The sequence below is a fragment of the Mobula birostris genome, chromosome 5 (assembly GCF_030028105.1).
Source record: "Mobula birostris isolate sMobBir1 chromosome 5, sMobBir1.hap1, whole genome shotgun sequence".
Lineage (NCBI taxonomy): Eukaryota > Metazoa > Chordata > Chondrichthyes > Myliobatiformes > Myliobatidae > Mobula > Mobula birostris.
The window spans coordinates 41,337,841-41,356,208 of record NC_092374.1 but is presented as its reverse complement, the minus strand read 5'-3'; the positions used below and the strand labels follow the sequence as shown (position 1 = coordinate 41,356,208).

The 18,368-nt window shown below is 41.5% G+C and overlaps 1 protein-coding gene across 1 annotated transcript in view; it reads left to right on the top strand.

The window, feature by feature from the left end:
- The window catches only part of LOC140197665 (coiled-coil domain-containing protein 17-like), a 41,086-nt gene that overhangs the window by 5,462 nt on the left and 17,256 nt on the right, over positions 1-18,368 (top strand). The window contains exons 2-7 of the mRNA XM_072257950.1: positions 2,518-2,670; positions 6,187-6,316; positions 7,596-7,749; positions 10,256-10,381; positions 12,641-12,780; positions 14,566-14,733. Of these exons, the coding sequence (XP_072114051.1) occupies positions 2,518-2,670; positions 6,187-6,316; positions 7,596-7,749; positions 10,256-10,381; positions 12,641-12,780; positions 14,566-14,733 (871 nt within the window). The remainder of the gene's footprint in view (positions 1-2,517; positions 2,671-6,186; positions 6,317-7,595; positions 7,750-10,255; positions 10,382-12,640; positions 12,781-14,565; positions 14,734-18,368) is intronic.

Below are 18,368 nucleotides of genomic sequence, written 5' to 3'. Positions count from 1 at the left end.
AAGGGAAGAGCTGGACTTGGAAGCCCCCCATTTTGACAACGTACAAGGGAAAGAGCGACGAGAACTGGTCCAGAATGAAGTAAGGACAGCTGTGGAGGAGGGGACCAGCAGAGCAATGGCAATGAAACAGCAAGGAGCCTGGACCAAATGGGAGCAGGTGATCAAGCGAAAGATCTCTTGGAACGATCTCTGGAAGGTGGATCCACACCGCATCAAGCTCCTTATCCAGGCTGTTTATGACGTCCTTCCTAGTCTACCTAACCTGCACTGCTGGGGCCTTGCAGAATGACCAGCTTGTCCCCTCTGTGAGAAGACTGGCACTCTAGAGCATATTCTGAGCTGCTGCCCCAGAGCCCTTGCCGATGGCCGTTATCAGTGGCGGCATGACCAGGTCCTCCAGACAATTGCTGAGACAATCTGCAGCACCCTTAACATCTGCTGGAAAACAAGCCTGGTCAAGAATACCATCTGCTTTGTCAAAGAGGGGGGAAAGACCAACAAAACACCAGAAAGCAACCGGCTTGCTCTTCACTGTGCAGGACTGGAAGCTAAGAGCGGACCTGGGAAAACAGCTGCAGTTTCCTCCCCACATCACAGAGACTACATTGCGGCCTGACATTGTGTTGTGGTCCGACTCATCGAAGCATGTTCTTATGCTTGAGCTTACCGTGCTGTGGGAAGAACGGATGGAGGAGGCCTATGAGCAGAAAAGAGCCAAGTATGAAGATCTGAAGAACAACTGCCAAAGATGAGGCTGGAGAGCAAAGTGTTGGCCCGTGGAGGTCGGATGATGTGGCTTTGCAGGCCACACACATCAAAGTTGCTGGTAAACGCAGCAGGCCAGGCATCTGTAGGAAGAGGTGCAGTCGACGTTTCAGACTAGTCCTGACGAAGGGTCTCGGCCTGAAACGTCGACTGCACCTCTTCCTACAGATGCTGCCTGGCCTGCTGCGTTTACCAGCAACTTTGATGTGTGTTGCTTGAATTTCCAGCATCTGCAGAATTCCTGTTGTTTGGCTTTGCAGGCCAGTCACTCTGCACTTGGAATCACAGGAGAGAGAAGAAGGAGAGGCATTTCTACCATTTCTAGCAGAGAAAGCGTCAAGATGGCTCTGGATAAAGAAGGTAGATCTGTGGGTTGCTGCTAGGGCACAGGCCGGGGTCTAATCCACCCCGGTTGGGTCACCTGGGTGAGGGTGTATGATGTTGAAAGACCCGAAACACCTGACGGCCCCAGGTAACATCACTGATGATGCGCCCTAGCTTAGCATCATGCAGATGTTTCTGTAAGAGAAGAAGAAGAAAGTACCTGGTCTCTTTACATACAGTGTATATCATACCATTAAGCATGGCAGTTTTTGGAAGAGTCTTTCTAATATATGTTCATCATTATAGGCATGTGCAGTATTGTGAAGAATCTCCCTACTGTGTGCCACGTTAGAAGTATATCATTGAGTGTGAATCAATTTGTAATCTGCTGAGGGCATAATTTCCTGTTTTACTTTTCATTGTTTGGGCCCCCTTCGTAGTAAAATCAAAGGGTGAAATCCAATATTTAAGAATGAAGTTTATATGAGCAAAGTAAAGCTTAAAGTTCAAAGACAGTGCCTTGTAAACAGGTTTCCAGCACTTAGTGGCAGCTCGAAATAGGTTCACAAAATACTGGACTACTTTGGTTGATTGCTGGTGTTCCATTGTGGAAATCAGCCTTATTCCTGGATAATGTGAATCCAGCTCTGATGATATTATTAGCAGTGTACCACCTGCATTAGTATGCAAATGGTTCTTAGCTGATTTAATTAATCTTCAATTCATGTTAATTCCATTGCAGTCTGCTACTTTATTCCCTTTTACTTGAACAATCAGTTTACCTTCTTTTGGTGAATATCAAACACTTTTTTTAAAAAATGTGGAGCTGGGGTCAACTCATTGGAGTCACAAGAGACTGTAGATGCCGGAGCACTGGTTTATTCTTCAGTTGCCCTTTTACTAGGCCTAACTAATCTTCTTCTGACTTTTAATGGTGGTTAGTAGTCCAACTTGAAGGTGCATTATCACTACCGACTGGAGTGTGGTGTAGAGAGTTGGTAAATAACTCTTTATCAAATGAAAACTCAGTTACTCCAAAAAGCCTTATAGATAGAAAATAATGAAAGACAATATTGTGAATTAAATTAAAGTTACTTCCATAACTTAGTAAGGTTTTTAAATGAAAACTATCAACCCCCCAAAGATAGTAGTGCAGCCCTGCATTTGCTTTCTTTCAACCTTATATGCTTCCATTGTAAAAGAATGTGTTTCATAATGATGACAAAACCTACAGACCCCCAGAATGATAACTAATCCATTGGCAATATTCAAAGAACAGGACATTTTTGAGCATCTATTCTTTAACCTCCAATAACAAATGTCTTGTCAATTAATTCAGTGATCTTTGAAGGACCCTTGACATAGAGATTAGATTTCTATTTTTTTCCTTTTCTACTGTTTTTCATTACTTTCTTCTTTTAACAATAGCTTGATCAGCTGAAAGACTACAGACATCGCCGTGAGGAGCAACGAAAGCAACGTGAAATGGAAGAGCGAGAGATCTTGGCAGAAATGGATGAGAAGGAGGGAAGATTAATGAATGATGACCTGGTGTCTTACAGTCAGTTAACACTTGACCAGGTAACTTCCAAGAGATACAGTTACCTCCTTTGAAGGAAAATCGATGGCTCCTGTTTAAGGCTGAAAGTATACTCAAATTGTCAAATGATGCAGACTTGAAGTTTAAGTTTAAACTGTATAGGGCAGATTTTTCTGTGGTAAAATGAATAGCAGGACATCTCAACGGGAGCACAGGGTAGTGCTGATGAGGAGAAGGAAGAAAGTGGTGGAGTAAAACCAAATATAAAAAAAAATTGTGAGGCAGAAAATCTGAAATAAAAACCAAAATTGCTGGAAAAGCCAGCAAGTCAGGCAGCATCTGTGAAAAGAGAAACAGTAGAAGGCCCTTCATCAGAGCTGATAAAGAGAGAAAACAAGTCTGTTTGAGTAGCAGAGAAGGTGGGGAAGGCAATGGGTGGGGCAGAGGGAATTTCTGTGACAGGTAAAAATGATGGAGGTTCAGAGAAAAATGATGGAGGTTCAGATTTGACCTAAGTTTAAGATGATTAACTAAGCTGGATTTTTGAGTAAGCTGTGTTTAGCTGTTTTCCCTAATGTTTAGTTAGTAGTACTCTCAGTATATGCCAAAAGTTATCTGGTAAAATCCTTCTCTTCTTCCTTTCTCTTTAACCCTCACCTTCCTCCTAACTTCTCTCTTTTATCAAATATTCATGTTTTCACCTCTTCTCTTCCCTGTTCTTCACCTCCACCCCTACAGCTCCATCTACACCTTTGTGATTCCATATGTTCTGCAACTTTCTTCTCTGTGTGAGGAACAATGGTTCATTTTACATCTGACTGTATTGCAGCCTGTAGGATTCAATGCTGAATTCTCGAAATTAAGATAACTTACTCCTTTGTTCTGTTTGTATCAGGTCTGATATCCCTTTTCCATTTTTTAAAATTTTATTTTAATATTCTGGTTGTTGAGCATGCCGCAGTTGGCCAGACTGTTCAGCACCAAGACTTCACAACATTTGAAACACATTCCACATGTGAAGGAGCTTCATTACCCATTTACTTAGGTCAAATCTGAACCTGGATGAAAACTGACTTCAGTACTGTTGCGGAAAGATGTTGACATTTTAGTTCATTATATCCTGCTGATACCTCATGAAATATTTACATGGTAATTATCATTAAAATTTAATGTTTACCTTTTTTGCATTCAGGTGCACTTTGGATGTTTCAGCTTTATGTAGTTTTTTAAAAACAATGTGCAAGTGTTATCACTCAGTGTTTCTCTTATATTCTTAATTATTTTTAATCATTTTCAGCTTTAAAGGTATGATTGAACTGTTGAATGTCCCTCCTGAAACTTTTCTAAAGCTTAATGGTTTAGAGCCTGTAGCTCCTGGAAATCACTATTATCGAATTGGACTACAGCCAGGAAGGTGGGAAAACCTTCCACTGCTATGACTGCTCTTGAAGAATCCAGCAAGTGTTGCTGCATCTTTACAGTCGTTTAGTGGTCTGATTTTTCAAGGGGATGATAATGAAGATCTGGATATAAACAGAGCTACTTCAATTACATTCTGCTTGAAAAGAGTTTCTGCCAGTTTTAGCATATGTACAATGTAGTTCCACCTTCATAAAACATGGACCAGGATCTGAAAGAGAAACATATGTTAGCACATTGCATGAAACTATCATTATTCATGTCATTACAATAAAAACATGATAGTTTTGTGGATAGTGATAGTCTCAGGCTACAGAAAGGTATTGATCAGCTGGTAAACTGAGCTCAGTGATAGTGCTTGGAAATTAATCCTCATAAATATGAGGTGATGCATTTTGGGAGGTCAAATAAAAGCTGGACATAGATAATGAAAGGTGTGGCCCAAGGGAATACTGAGGAACAGAGAGGTCTTGGTGTAAAAGTTCAACGATTTGTCATTCACATCCTGGTCCACATGCAGTGCATTAACATTTTTTTCCAGTCATCCTTCTGGCCACAGAAAATTGGCAAAGGATACAGTGAATATGGATCAATCGCAGATATGGGTGGAGAAGTGGCAGGTGATGTTTAATCCATGCAAGTGTGAGGAGTTGCACTTTGGGAGATCCAACTTTGAGGAGGAGTACACAGTTAAAGTCAGGGTCCTTAACTGTGTTGATGGATAGACGGATCTTAAGTAGGTACATGGCTCAATGAAAGTGGCCACCCAGATTGATAGGGTGGTGAAGAAGGTCTTCATTAGTCGAGGCATGAGTTCAAGAGCCGGGAAGTTATGTTACAGCTAACAAAACTATGGTTAGACCAGTTTTAGAGTATTGCATTCGATTCTGGTAACTTCAGTAAAGAAATGAAATGAAGGCTTTGGAGAGGGTGCTGAGAAGGTTTACCAGAATGCTGTCTGGTTCAGAGGATACAGTATGTGCTATGAGGAGAGTTTAGAAAAGCATTGTTTAGTGGCAGAGCCAGAGGAGAGATTTGATAGAAGTTTATGACATTATGCAAGCCATAGAGCTGGCAGCCAGTATTTTGACCACTCTGGCAGCTTGCTCCTGGTACTTACCACTCTCTGTAAAGACGTTACCTCTCAGGTCTGTTTTAAATCTCAGCTTTATAGTGAGTATTGGATTCAATACTGGTCACTCCATTATGTGAAGGATGTGGGGGTACAGAAAGAGTATAGAAGAGATTTACCAGATGCTGCCTAGATTAAATGGCAGTTGCTTTAAGGAGAGTTTGGACAAACTAGGATTATGTTCTCCAGAGCAGCAGAAACAGAGGGGAGATGTGATTGAAGTTCATAAAATTATGAGAAACAGATAGAGTAGAGAGCCGTTATCTTTCTCACAAAGTCGAAGTGGATGCATTGCTAGCATTGTGGTAGACAGCACAGGAAAGTTTAAGATAGGCATAGCTATGGTTGACAGCAGTAAACATTTTCTCACAGTGGTAGTGCCTATAATGAGAGGGCATAGGTTTACAGGTAAGAAGTTTAGAGGGGCTATAAGGAAGCATTTTTCATTAGAGAGTGATTGGAGCTGGAACAGCCATTTGAATTGCCAAGGCATAGATGGTATTCACCAAGTGCTAGTAAGTGGCATTATTTTTATGGCTACTTGGCATGGACAGAGTGAACTGTATTATGACATGACCAGGAGAGTGGCCCTTAATGTGTTTCTGTGATGGAGCAGGCATCAGGATTGAGACCATTTTCTTTGACTGTCAAATGGTCGTTGTTTACCAGACCTGGTGAAGTACCGTTTTCCACCCAAATGCTGTGGAGCTTCAACACAAAGAGGAATAAAGAACTGGCAGGATTTCTCAATCACTTTGCAGTGATTCACCATTGTAGTATAGGTAATTAAAGGTAGTTGGGAAGTAAAATGAGGTAGTGCTATTGTTCCCTGAAATCGGGTGCCTGGTTTTGGTATTACTGAAACCATTTACTCAGGATCCACATTAACAAACAAAACACCCATTATATGAGAGAGACTGTTTTTTTGGGGCTAAAAATAAACTATTATCTGAAATACCAGAGTCATATAATACTCAATTTTCAGTCCTCTTGCTTTAATTCTCAGGAGGATCTCATCCCCAAAGAGCAGTGGATGCAGGAATACAAGAATCAGTTGCAGAACCTGGCACAGAACCACGGAGAACATGTGACTAGTATATTACTGCATAACAAGGAGCTGGAGGAGCAGAGAGCAGGTACCCGAGATTCAGTAGATGGTAATACAAAACTGGTCACTGCAAGATGAGCCGACACGGCAAAGCCTGCTTGAGATTTGATAAAGGAATATTGTATTTGTTTTGCTTCCCTTGGGTCACTGGGAATTGCTTTGATTGACATAAACCTGAATGGGAAGTAAGACTTGTGCTTTAAAGAATTTAAATATCTTGTCTCCATTAAAAAAACAGTTGTAAATCAGTTAGTCGTCACTCAGAATTATTTAAATTATAATCAGAAGTGCTTTCCAGTCTAGTTATCCAGTGGATAAACCCAGAATGTCACCTGTCCCTATTGATCTCTGTATAACCCTATTATGAGCCATACATTGCAATCAATAAAGTGGAATTTTGTGAAAGGGTCCATCAACCTAAAGCATAAACTCTGCACTGACACGGTCCTTGTAGATATTTGAGCATTTTCTGCATTTATCAGAAAAGATGGCTGCAAGGTTACATGGAGTCACTTTGTAGGGTACCTTTTGTTCTATTCTAAAGATTAAGAGCTTAAAATTATATTTCAAAATGCTGCACTCAGCATATTTGTGAGCTATAGTTGGTGCAGTTATCTCTTGTTACTGCTCTGAGGAGATGTGCTTGTTTGAATCAGCAACCTCTCAATCATGCCTGGCAGTGAAGGGGAATTACTGACACCAAGCATTCCATGTAGTTTTATCTTTCTATACTTCAAGTTCAAGTTTAATTGTCATTCAACCATACTCATCTATACAGCTAAATGAAACAGCTTTCCTCTGGGGCCAAGTGCAAAACACATTACATACAGCCAAACACAGCACATACAGTTACAATTGCACATACAGTCACAAAATAATATTAGCTTAAATTCCTTGATGGTGCATGGGATGTTGTTTTGGAGCCATGTTCCTGCAAGAACAAGCATGCAGCAGTTCCTCATCTCACGCTGGGTCAGCCACAGATGAAAGCAATCCAGTTTGTCTTCAAGGGGATGAACACTAGAGAGCAGCACCGATAAAACAGCTGGCCTGCAGGGGCCAGCCCCCGACCCAGGTGCCCACCACACCTCTGTTCTCTCCCACACCACCTCCAGCGCCTCCTCCCCTGTGTGGCTGCAACAGGCAATGCCACGGCAAGAGGGCCTGGTCTGAGCAACAATTGAGGCCACACAGCCCTCCCACTGTCGGTCTTGCCAATGAACCAGACTGTAAAGTATACACTTGCTCTGAATGGTCTCATGAAGATCACTGTTCAGTTTGTTATTTTTTTTCTAATTTCACTGCAGAGATTGTGAGAAGATTAAATGAATTGTCAGAAAAAAGCAAGAACTTTTCTCAAGTGGAGAAAATGTTGGCAGAACTTAAGGCACAAGAATACAAAAACGAGCTGCTCCTGGATTCAATGAAGCAACAGCTGGAAATCCTACAGCTGGACTCGATGTAAGCCTCTCAAACACCTCCATATGCAATACTAATTAAAATCAGGATTCACTTCCAGTCCAGATACAGATGAAGGGTCTCAATCAGAAATGTCAACACTCCATTTATTTCCATAGTTGCTGCCTGACTTGTTGAGTCCCTCCAGTGCTTTTTGTGTTGCTCCTGATTGCAGCAGTTGCAGTAAATTATGTTTCCTCCCAGAATTCATAGTTCTTGAAAAGTACAGCACAGAAACAGGCCCTTCAGCCCATCTAGTCCATTCTGAGCCACTTAAACTGCCTACTCCCATTGACCTGTACTGGGACTATAGCCCTCCATATCTATGCATCTATCCAAACATCTCTTAAACGTTGAAATTGAGCTCGCTTACACCACTTGCACTGGCAGCTCATTCCACACTCTCACATCTGAGTGAAAAAGTTTCCCTTCATGTTCCTCTTAAACTTTTCATCTTTCACCCTTAGCCCATGACCACTAGTTGTAGACCACTCAGCCTCAGTAGAAAAAGCCTGTTTGCATTTACCCTATGCCCCTCATAATTTTGTATACCTCTATCAAATTTCCACTCAATCAACTACATTCCAAGAAATGACCTAACCACTATGTTACTCTTTCATTTGAGTTACTCTTTCATTTGAGGTTAATGAGAGAATGTTGGATTTGCTTGGGTAATATCAATAAAATAATAGAGGTGTTGGTCATGGAAATAAACTGCAGTTCATTTGGACAGAGCAGATTTTTTTGCTATAAAGTACACAGGACCTGACATTGAAACAATGTATTGAAACCAGGCAAGCTCTACAATGAATTCTCTGGTCTGTTAGATAGCAGTCCAGATCATGAAATTTGCTCATTTTCCCCCAAAGACTGGAGAAGATGTACAGTATTCCATGATGCTAATAATGGCCAGCAATATGGTCACAACATCCCTGATAAAAGTGAAGTCTGCATTTTTTTCTGGTTATTTAAATGTATTGAATATTTGAAACTGCAGATTAATTGATCAAGCAGTTTAGCAATTACAATGGATTTACAAGATGCTGGAAGCTGGAGCAACATACCATCCATTCTCAGAACTCAGCAATCAGGCATCACCTGTGGGGGCGGAGGGAGGAATTGTTGATATTTCCAGTTGAAACCCTGGGTTATAACCCAAAATGTCAACAATTCTTTCTGTGCACCCCCCCCCCCCACAAATGCTGCTTGACTACTGAGTTCTTCCAGCAGAATGTTTGTTGGCAAGCAATATTTAATGTGTCTTAAGTTTGCAACAGCTTCAATTGGTCCTATTAAAAAGCAATACATTACAGATATTGGCAATATGCATTTTGATGAAAGGTTAGTAACCTGAAATATTAACTTTTTTCACTCTCCACAGATGCTGCCTGATCTGCGGAGTATTTCCAGCATTTTTGGTTTTTGTTTCACTTGGTTGTACAGTACTTTATTTTCAGAGTTCAGGTTAACACATTGCAATTCAGGCTGAAAATTTAAACTAGTTTCCTATAAGTGTTATTGCTACTATTGAAACAAACCTAGGTCAAAAGATGCTTTTTGGTGCAGTGGGTAATGCTGCTGCCATGTAGCTCCAGTGACCCAGGTTCAGTCATGCTGTCTGACTGGAGTTTGCATGTTCTTCCTGCAACTGTGTGGGTCTCCTTTGGGTGCTCTGGTTTTCTCCTCTGTCCAAAGATATGCCAGTTGGTGACTTAATTGATCACTAAATTTCCAAAAGTAAATGGACCATCAAACACAGAAGCAGAATTAGGCCATCAAGTCTGTTCTGGATGGATTATAGAACTCTGGGCCTGTAGATGAGAATGTGAGGATAATGAAGTGGCATTAATGTAGGATTAGTGTAAATAGGTTAATGATTCAACTTCTCTTTCAGTGTAAGATTCCATTTTAACATTCTTGTAGGAGTGTACTGCCTTATCCTTACTGTTTCCTCACCTTTCAGCTGATTCACTGCTAATTGGTTGACAGAAGCTGGGAAGAAAAGAATCCTTGGGAATTGGGTGTTTATTCAAGGAGAACAAGGAGGAAGAGAACTGGCCCAGGTTCCAAACCATTTGCTCTCAGGTATTGCAAGGTGATTGGATGGCCGAAGGACTGTGGACAGTTTGTGTACCATAATCTCATGTTCACTGTCCACTTTGTGGCGGCAGACAAAATAAAGTTGTCAGGATTGAGAATGGTGAGGAGAAGAATGTGATGGACACTCTTTAGTTGGGTATTACACAGAGTGAATATATTAGAGGTTGGGGGAGGGTTGGGAAAAGACAAGTAAAATCCCTAATCTCAACTGATGAATTTCATTAAACATTTCTTTGCTATTTTCCAGATGAAGCCCACTATCAACTTGCTTTTGACTTCAGTTTCTCAGTTGGGTGTTGGGTGATGGGTGATGTGGGGCACGCTGATGTTATTGGGAAAACTAATTGTCAGAAAGCATAGTGTCTAGAGCAGTTCTTGTAGAGTAATTCTCATGTATTTCTTAATGCAGACAAAATAAAGCTGTAAGTAGACAGAGCACTTTGCACTCACGCCCCTCAAAGAAAAAGGACATTGTTCAGCAGGCACAGACCTTTGTGCCTTTCTATGGTGGAGGAAGCCTATCATCTGAAGTCAGGTACATGTTTCCAAACCCACTCCCCTAGTAATGGAGTGTGCCATGTCTTCTGGTAATCTCTAATTATTGAAGAAGATTAACTCAACTGGAGCAAAGATTTATGTGGTGCCTTTACAAAAACTGAAGTTTAGATTCAGTGAACTTCTAACCATTATGTCAAAGAGGGAGGTTTTAATGAAGGTTCTAAAGAATGGAATGTGGATAGGTTTATGAGTAAAATTCCAGTTTATAGGTCCTGTGGCTGCCATGGTGATTGAGGCAGAGCAAGCAATCTACAGGAGGTTGAAACTGAAGAAATTCGGATTTCCCAAAGGTTTCCTAGGCTAGTGGAGTTCAGGGGCAGACAGCTGAGAGGGTGTTGTAAGGATTTTAACACAGGAATGGGAATGGTAATATTGAGCCTTGGATACTGGGGTGCATATTAGTATTAAGGGGGATCCACATTCCTCTGAAGTCAATACTTTCCATCCTTCCTTCATAATTAAAAAAAAACCTGCCTTTTTATTTTTATACGAATGTGTGCAACTTCTCATTTCTCCATGTAGTTTTCCTTGGTTATACCCTTGCCCATCCACTTAGTGATGTCTTTAACTCATTCCCAGCAATGACTTTGCCCATTCACTTAACCTGCTTAGACCCCCTTGCACACTCTTTGCACCTTTCTCATAAATCACTATACCGCTTAACATTTTATACATGATTTTTCATTTGCTCCTTTAATCCAGTATGAATATCTGGATGCCAGCACCAATAGGTGCTGGATCCTAGCAGCACCAGAACCCACTGGTCACAGTCTCCTAACCTGAAAATGGCTGTTTATTCCTACTATTTCCCATCTGTGACCATTCCTCCACTTACAACATAATATTACCATCCCAACACCCTTATTAAATCCTTTGTGCTCCAATTTGTGTTCATTAACCTCTTTAGTGGCAAATTATCAAAGGTCTTCTAAGCCTTTCTCTTCAAAAGCAATTATCTATTGATTCTTATTTGAATATTCTGTTAGCTATAACTTCAAAATCTCTGATGGATTTGTCAAAGTGGATTTTGCTTTCACATGTCTACATTGATCCAGCCCAGTCCTGTAATTAATTTCTAAATGTTTTGATAACACAAACTTAACAGTAGATTCCAGCATTTTCCCTTTTACTAATGTCATTCTGAGAGATCTAAGGTTACCTCTTTAGTCTCTTAATATTTTAAATAGTAAAGTTACATGTTCTGTCTTCCATTCTGTTCTGAAATCCGTGGAATCATGGAAGATTATATCCGTGTTCTCCATTGGCACCTCTTTTAAAACCTGGAGGTACTATCCATGGTTTGGAGAATTAACAGCTCTAGCAAAACAACCCTGTGAAACTTGGTGGCCTGGATTGGAGAATTTCAGTTGCAAGGAGAGATTGTGTAGGCAAGGTTTGTTTTTCCTCGAGTGAAGGAGGTTAACAAAATCTTGAGAGGCATAGATAGGGTAGGCACAAGTGGGCATTGATACAAGTTATAAAGTTGAGAGGGGACCTAAAGGGGTATTTTTCTCACACAAGATGGTTAGAATCTAGAACACACAATCTGAGGTGTTGTTGAGGACAGGTACCCTCACAACACTTTAGAAACATATGGACAAACGGTTGAATTGGCAAGGCATAGAAGATTATAGACCAAATATGGGCAAATGGGACTAACGTTGATTAAGGAGTGTGGACACTGTGGTCTGAGGCCCTATTTCTGTGCAATACGGCTCCATAACCCTGCCTGAAAATATATTTGCATGAAAATTTTGATGTCAGTCAAGTCACCAAATTTTCATTGTTTGTCTTTATACTCGATGTTGTCACCTCTCAGGCTATAACAAGTGATTGTATTGAAAATCTTTGGATATGACCTATTATTTATTTGGATTACTAACAGCTTGAGTTGCATGTGGATGAAAGATCTTAAGTACAGCTTCAATTTTTGTTCTCAGCTGGTTACCACTTCTGCAACATATCCTAACCAAAAAGATAATATTTTGAACTTATCATTGGCCTTGGTAATATTCCCAATTGCCAGGAGATGCAGAAAGAGCAGTTGGGATTATCATTCCTCTGACCCTCCCTCATTTGTCTTGCCTTCTGCTCTATCCCTCTGCAGATGGCATGGGTGAGATTGGTAGCAATAAAAGTGGCGTATCCTATGTTTCATTGGAATTTGATGCTGATACCTCTGTCTGCTTTATTTGGTGATTGTTCATGTATCTGAATTTTATCTTCCCTTTCTCAGTGCCCTGCGGCTGTCCTACCTGCAGAATGGTGGCAACAATCAGCTGATCCTTGTGCAGTTACATGACCTCTTAGCAGAAGCTCTACAAGTGGAACGGAGAGTGAAACTGCCGAGAACTCATCGGAAGGACAGAACCTACAGTATGGTGCAGACAAGTTCTCTTTGATGGGGCAAAAATTTAGGAATGATATTAACTTGTGAGGAACATTAGCAATCTGTTGTGGCTGAATGTTGCTCAGGCATTATGGGCTACTGAGCCTTAAGGTCATGTTTAATATGATTTCTCAATGTTGTTGTACAACTTCGTTAAGTATTCTGTGGAATTCTTGTGAAATTTGCCTTTGTATTAATTTACTGGCTCCCACCTTGTGAACTGCTTCTCTTCATAAACACCATTTACTTTTTGCCTTTGAGGGAAATGTGGAGTACTGCATGTAATCAACAGCTGTATGGTGTGCTATGTTGAACAGTTTACCCCAGCTTCCCTTACTCAGCAAACCTAGTGAGACTGTACCGAGGGAAACCCAGGCATCTCCCCTAAGTAAAAGATTGGCACAATACTGTGAGCCAAAGGGCCTGTATTGTACTGAAGGAGGAGAGAGGAATGAAATGATCTGCTTCCACATAGTCCCCTGCAGGAGGTCACACACACCACTCCCACCTGATTGTTTTTGTCTTGACAACCTTCTTACTTGCTTCTTGTTACATCTACTGGCATTTAAGGCATTAACGAAGGTCCTCCATCTCTGTCTATCCTTGGCTATCTTCTCAGAAACCAATTCTGGTCTTGGTCTTGGCAGTGTTCAACTTCTTTCATCGTGCCGGTAGCTTCCTTTCGTTTTTCACTGTTGTGAGCCATTCAGGTCCTGAGTGGAGACTGAGGAATACCACAGCACACAGATGTAGGAGGGTCCTTCACTGATGTTTTCGTAACAGTTTAGTGTCACCAGTCAGGGTTGTTAGCCCTGAATTGAACCCCCGAGCCTGCAGGACTGGTGGACCACTTTTAGTCTGGCCTCTGCCCTTTGACCCGTTTGCCATGGCTGACCCTACCAAGAGGCAAGGCATAAGTTCCTGACTCCACCCAGCATTGCTCTCTGAGTCATTGAGGCATGCAAGCCTCCAATCCGTGACAAGGTTTGGTCCTCTTGGAGGCAATAACACCTTCACCTGGCAACTAAATGAGGAATGGATGCATTTGTAGTATGATAACTTACTACAGATTGCAGAGTAGGAAATTGGATCCCTTGCTTTTTTTTTCTCTGAAGTATCTTTAATGCTAGCCTTCTGAGAATGAAATGAGGGTGAACATTACTTTCTGGATGGAGCTGCTAGTGGTCTATATTTACCGTCAGGATCACAGAAGTGAAGTCCTTGCTCTCCTTGTGGTTTAAGTTAACATGTCTGTGCCCTCACCGACAGGTTTTAGTAACCTTCACAACAGAAAGAGTCAGGGGCTGACCAGCTCTTATTTTAATTAGTAACTGCAAACCAATAATCAGACATCATTTGTCATTTTGATGTGAACTGTATGTACATCAGTTGGTCAGGCCTTAAGGTCATGTTTAGTACAATTACTCAATTTTGGTGTGGTTCCCATCTTGGAGAAGCACAACAAGTACAATGGTTAAACTAGAATCCCACATTGTGAGCCTGATTTAAATATAACTTTACTTTTCTCTCTCTCTCAATCTCTTCCCCCACCCTCCAATCACCAGATTCTCACCCTTTAATCTGGAACCTCTGGTTCTTCCCTGGAGCCTCCCTCCTGTAATCTCACTTTGTGCTGCTGGATATCCAGTCAGCCTATCATCTTAACTTTAGTAGATTTCTGAGCTCCGGATTACTGCGAACTGTTGGTGCCACACCTGCTGCACAAACTCCCATTGTTGATGTAAATAAGGTGACTCCACCTTGGTTGGCAGGAGGGCATGATACACTTCGACGCAATCTGGATTTTGAACTGATCTCTACGGAGATAGAAAATCAACGTCTGGAGGAAGAAATTCTGAAGCTGCAGCTGAAGCGACAAAGAAACCACAGAAGAGAAAAGCCACGGAAGACTTCCATTGGGCAAAGATTAACCTTATCAGGTAATTATCATCTCTCTCATCAATCTGGGTTCAAGAAGAAGACTGATGTGTGATCTGATCACAACTGAGTGGCCTGAGGTTAACTGGAAAACTGAGGGTTGTTGTTTGAAAGCACATAAGGGACCGAGACCAGGAGCTGGTCTATTTGACCCCCTGACCAGCCCTGTTCTCTGAGCTTGATGCACTTTGTACCTTGCCCCTCAGTGTTAAGCATCCATAGCTGGAATATGTAACCAACATACATGGCTTGTCTGATTTTTTTTTCCAGCCTTCATTTTGAATTTTTAAAAATTATTGTCTATTTTATTTAAATAAATGTTTTTAACTTTTGCAACTTAAATTTACCACTGTCCTTTTTAAAAGACATGATCAGAAATGGTTGGAAAGCCTTTGATCTGGATGAATTGTCAAAAAATCATCACTGTTCAGGGACATGGCTTCAGGATCCACCCTCAGGACACTTGGCCTTGTGAGAGAGCTTTGACTGCAAAGCCTCCAGCTTAATTAGACTTCCTGGGCCTTGAGATTACTGTGGCTGTAAGAATTATTTAAGAAGGGAGGGAGGCAGAAGAAAGGAAATTGTAGATCAGTTCGCCTGGCTTCTGTGGTTGGGAAGATTTTGGAGTCCAGTGATAGATAGTAAAGGCATGTAAAAAGGGCAATGTTACAATAGTCATGGGGGATTTCAATATACAGATAGATTAGGAAAATCATGTTGGTGCTGGATCCCAAGTGAGGGAAATTGCAGAATGCTTAGAAGATGGCTTTTTAGAGCAGCTTGCGGTTCAGCCCAATTGGAAAGGCAATTCTGGACTCGGTGTTGTGCAATGAACCAGATTTGATTAGGGAGCTTAAGGTAAAGGAACTTTCAGGAGACAGTGACCATAGTATGATAGAATTCACCCTGCAGTTTGAGAAGAAGCAGCTAAAGTCGGATGTATCATTGTTACAGTGGAGTAAAGGGAATTACAGAAGTAGGAGAGAGGAGCTGACTGAAGTTGATTTGAAGAGGACACTAGCAATGATGATGACAGAGCAGCAATGGCAAGAGTTTCTGGGAGCAATTCAGAAGGGGCGGGATAGATACATCCCAAAGATGAAAAAGTATTCTAAAGGGAGAATGACACAACCATGGCTGGCAAGGGAAGTCAAAGATAGCAGAAAGCAAAAGAGAAAGCATATAATATAGCAAAGATGACTGGAAAATTAGAGCATTGGGAAGCTTTTAAAAACCAACAGAAGGCAACTAAAAGCCATAAAGCAATAAAAGATGAAATATGAAGGTATGCTAGTCAATAATATAAAAGAGGATACCACAAGTTTTTCAGATAAATAAAGAGTAAAAGAGAGGTGAGAGTGGATATTGTATCACTGGAAAAATGATGCTGGAGAGGTAGTAATGGGGGCAAAGTAATGACAGATGAACTTAATAAGTATTTTGCATCAATTTTCACTGTCGAAGACACTAGCAGAGTGTCAGAAATGCAAGAGTGTCGGCAGCAGAAGTGAGTGTAGTGCAATAACTAAGAAGAAGCTGCTTGGGAAGCAAGTCTGAGGTAGGTTAGTCATCTGGACCAGATGGACTACATCCCAGAGTTCTTAAAGAGGTAGCTGTCACTGTAGGGATTGTGGAGGCATTAGTAATGATCCTTCAAGAATCACTAGGTTATGGAATGATTCTGAAGGACTGGAAAATTGCAAATGCCACTCCACCCTTTAAGAAAGAAGGGCAGCAGAAGAAATTATAGACCAGTTAGCCTGACTTAAGTGGTTGTGAAGGTGTTGGAGTCCATTATTGGAGGCAATTGCTAAAATAGGCTGAAGTCAGCATAGTTTCCTTAAGGGAGAATCTTGCCTGACAAATCTGTTGGGACTCTTTGAGGAAATAACACACAGGATAGGCAAAGGAAAATCAGTGGATGTATACGAATTTTCAGAAGGCATTTGACAAGGTGTCACACATGAGGCTGCTTAAAAAGATAAGATACTAGCATGGATAGAAGATTAGGTAACTGGGAGAAGACAAAGATTGGAAATAAAGGGGGCCTTTTTTGATTGGCTGCTAGTGACTACTGGTGTTCCGTAGGCGTCAGTGTTGTGCCTGTTTCTTTTCATGTTATATGTCAGTGATTTGGATGAAGGAATTAATGTCTCTTTCACTAAATTTGCAGATGGTATGAAGATAGATGGAGAGGCATGTAGTGTTGAGGAAGCAGGGAGTCTACAGAAGGAATTGGACAGATTGGGAGAATGGACAAAGAAGTGGCAGATGGAATATAGTGAAGGGAAATGTGCGGTAATGCACTTTCGTAGAAGGAATAAAAGGGTAGAACTATTTTCTCAAGAGGGAGAAAATTAAAACATCAGAGGTGCAAAGGGACTTGGGAGTCCTCATGCAGGATTCCCTCAAGGTAACTTGCAGCTTGAGTTAATGGTAAGGAAAGCAAATGCTTTCCAGAGGACTAGAATACAAGAGCAAAGTCATAGTCATAGTCATACTTTATTGATCCCGGGGGAAATTGGTAATGTTGAGGTGTTGTAAGGTACTGGTCAGTGCACTTGGCGTATTGTGAGTAGTTTTGGACCCTTATCTAAGAAAAGATGTGTTGGCACTGGAGGAGTCTAGAGGAGATTAATGCGATGATTCCTGGAGTGAAAGGACATTTGATTGCTCTGAAGCTGCACTTAACTGGAGTTTAGAAGAATGAGGGGGGATCTCATTGAAACCTGTCGAATATCGTGAGGTTTAGATAGAGTGGATGTGGAGAGCATGTTTCCTGTATTGGGGGAGATTAGGCCCAGAAATCATAGCCTTAGAATAGAGGGATGTCCATTTACCACTGTAACAAAGAGGAATTTCTTTAGCCAGAGGGTAGTGAATTGGTGGAACTCATTGCTACAGAAGGCTGTGGAGGACTTCTGTATATACCCAAGTATACCCAAATATTTAAAGTGGAGGTTCATAGGTCCCTCATTAGCCAGGATGCAAAAGGTTATGGGGAGAAGGCTGGAGAATGAGGCCGAGAGGGATAATAACTGAGTCATGATGTAATAATGGACTGAATGGCCTAATTCTGCTCTCATGTCTCCTTGTCTTAATTACGTGGGGGCAGAGGGATAGCAGGGCACAGGCCCGTTAAATCATGATCCAGCATTGAGTTGCAATTACATTCATAAGTGAGTACAGGGTTGCAGTCCTTAAGTGTGTGAGACCAGATCTTTCTCAGATGTTGTTTTCCAGTTATTGTCCCTGAGAACTGTAGCACACTGGAGGCTGTTTGCTTATAGTGTCGTCTTCATTTACCAAGAGCTGACCCTGTCTCTGGAGGCTTCCTCCACATGGGGTGGTCCTGTGACTGAGGCCTGACCTTTTCTCTGGAAGTTTCCTCCACATGGGGTGGTCCTGGTTGACTGAGACCTGACCCTGTCTGTGGCCCTCACCTCTTACACGCAAGTTGGGACTGCAGGGAATTCAGGTCTCGAGTGGTTGACTGGGTCTAATCACCCAGATGGCATGGAGAGGAATTTCCTGCAGTTTTCACCAGGTGATGATGTTATGGTGGCCTGGACCGTTTCCCTGTTGGCCTCGATCATGCTTCTCTTCAGTCAGTGGTTCTATGGAGAATGGTTGGCTA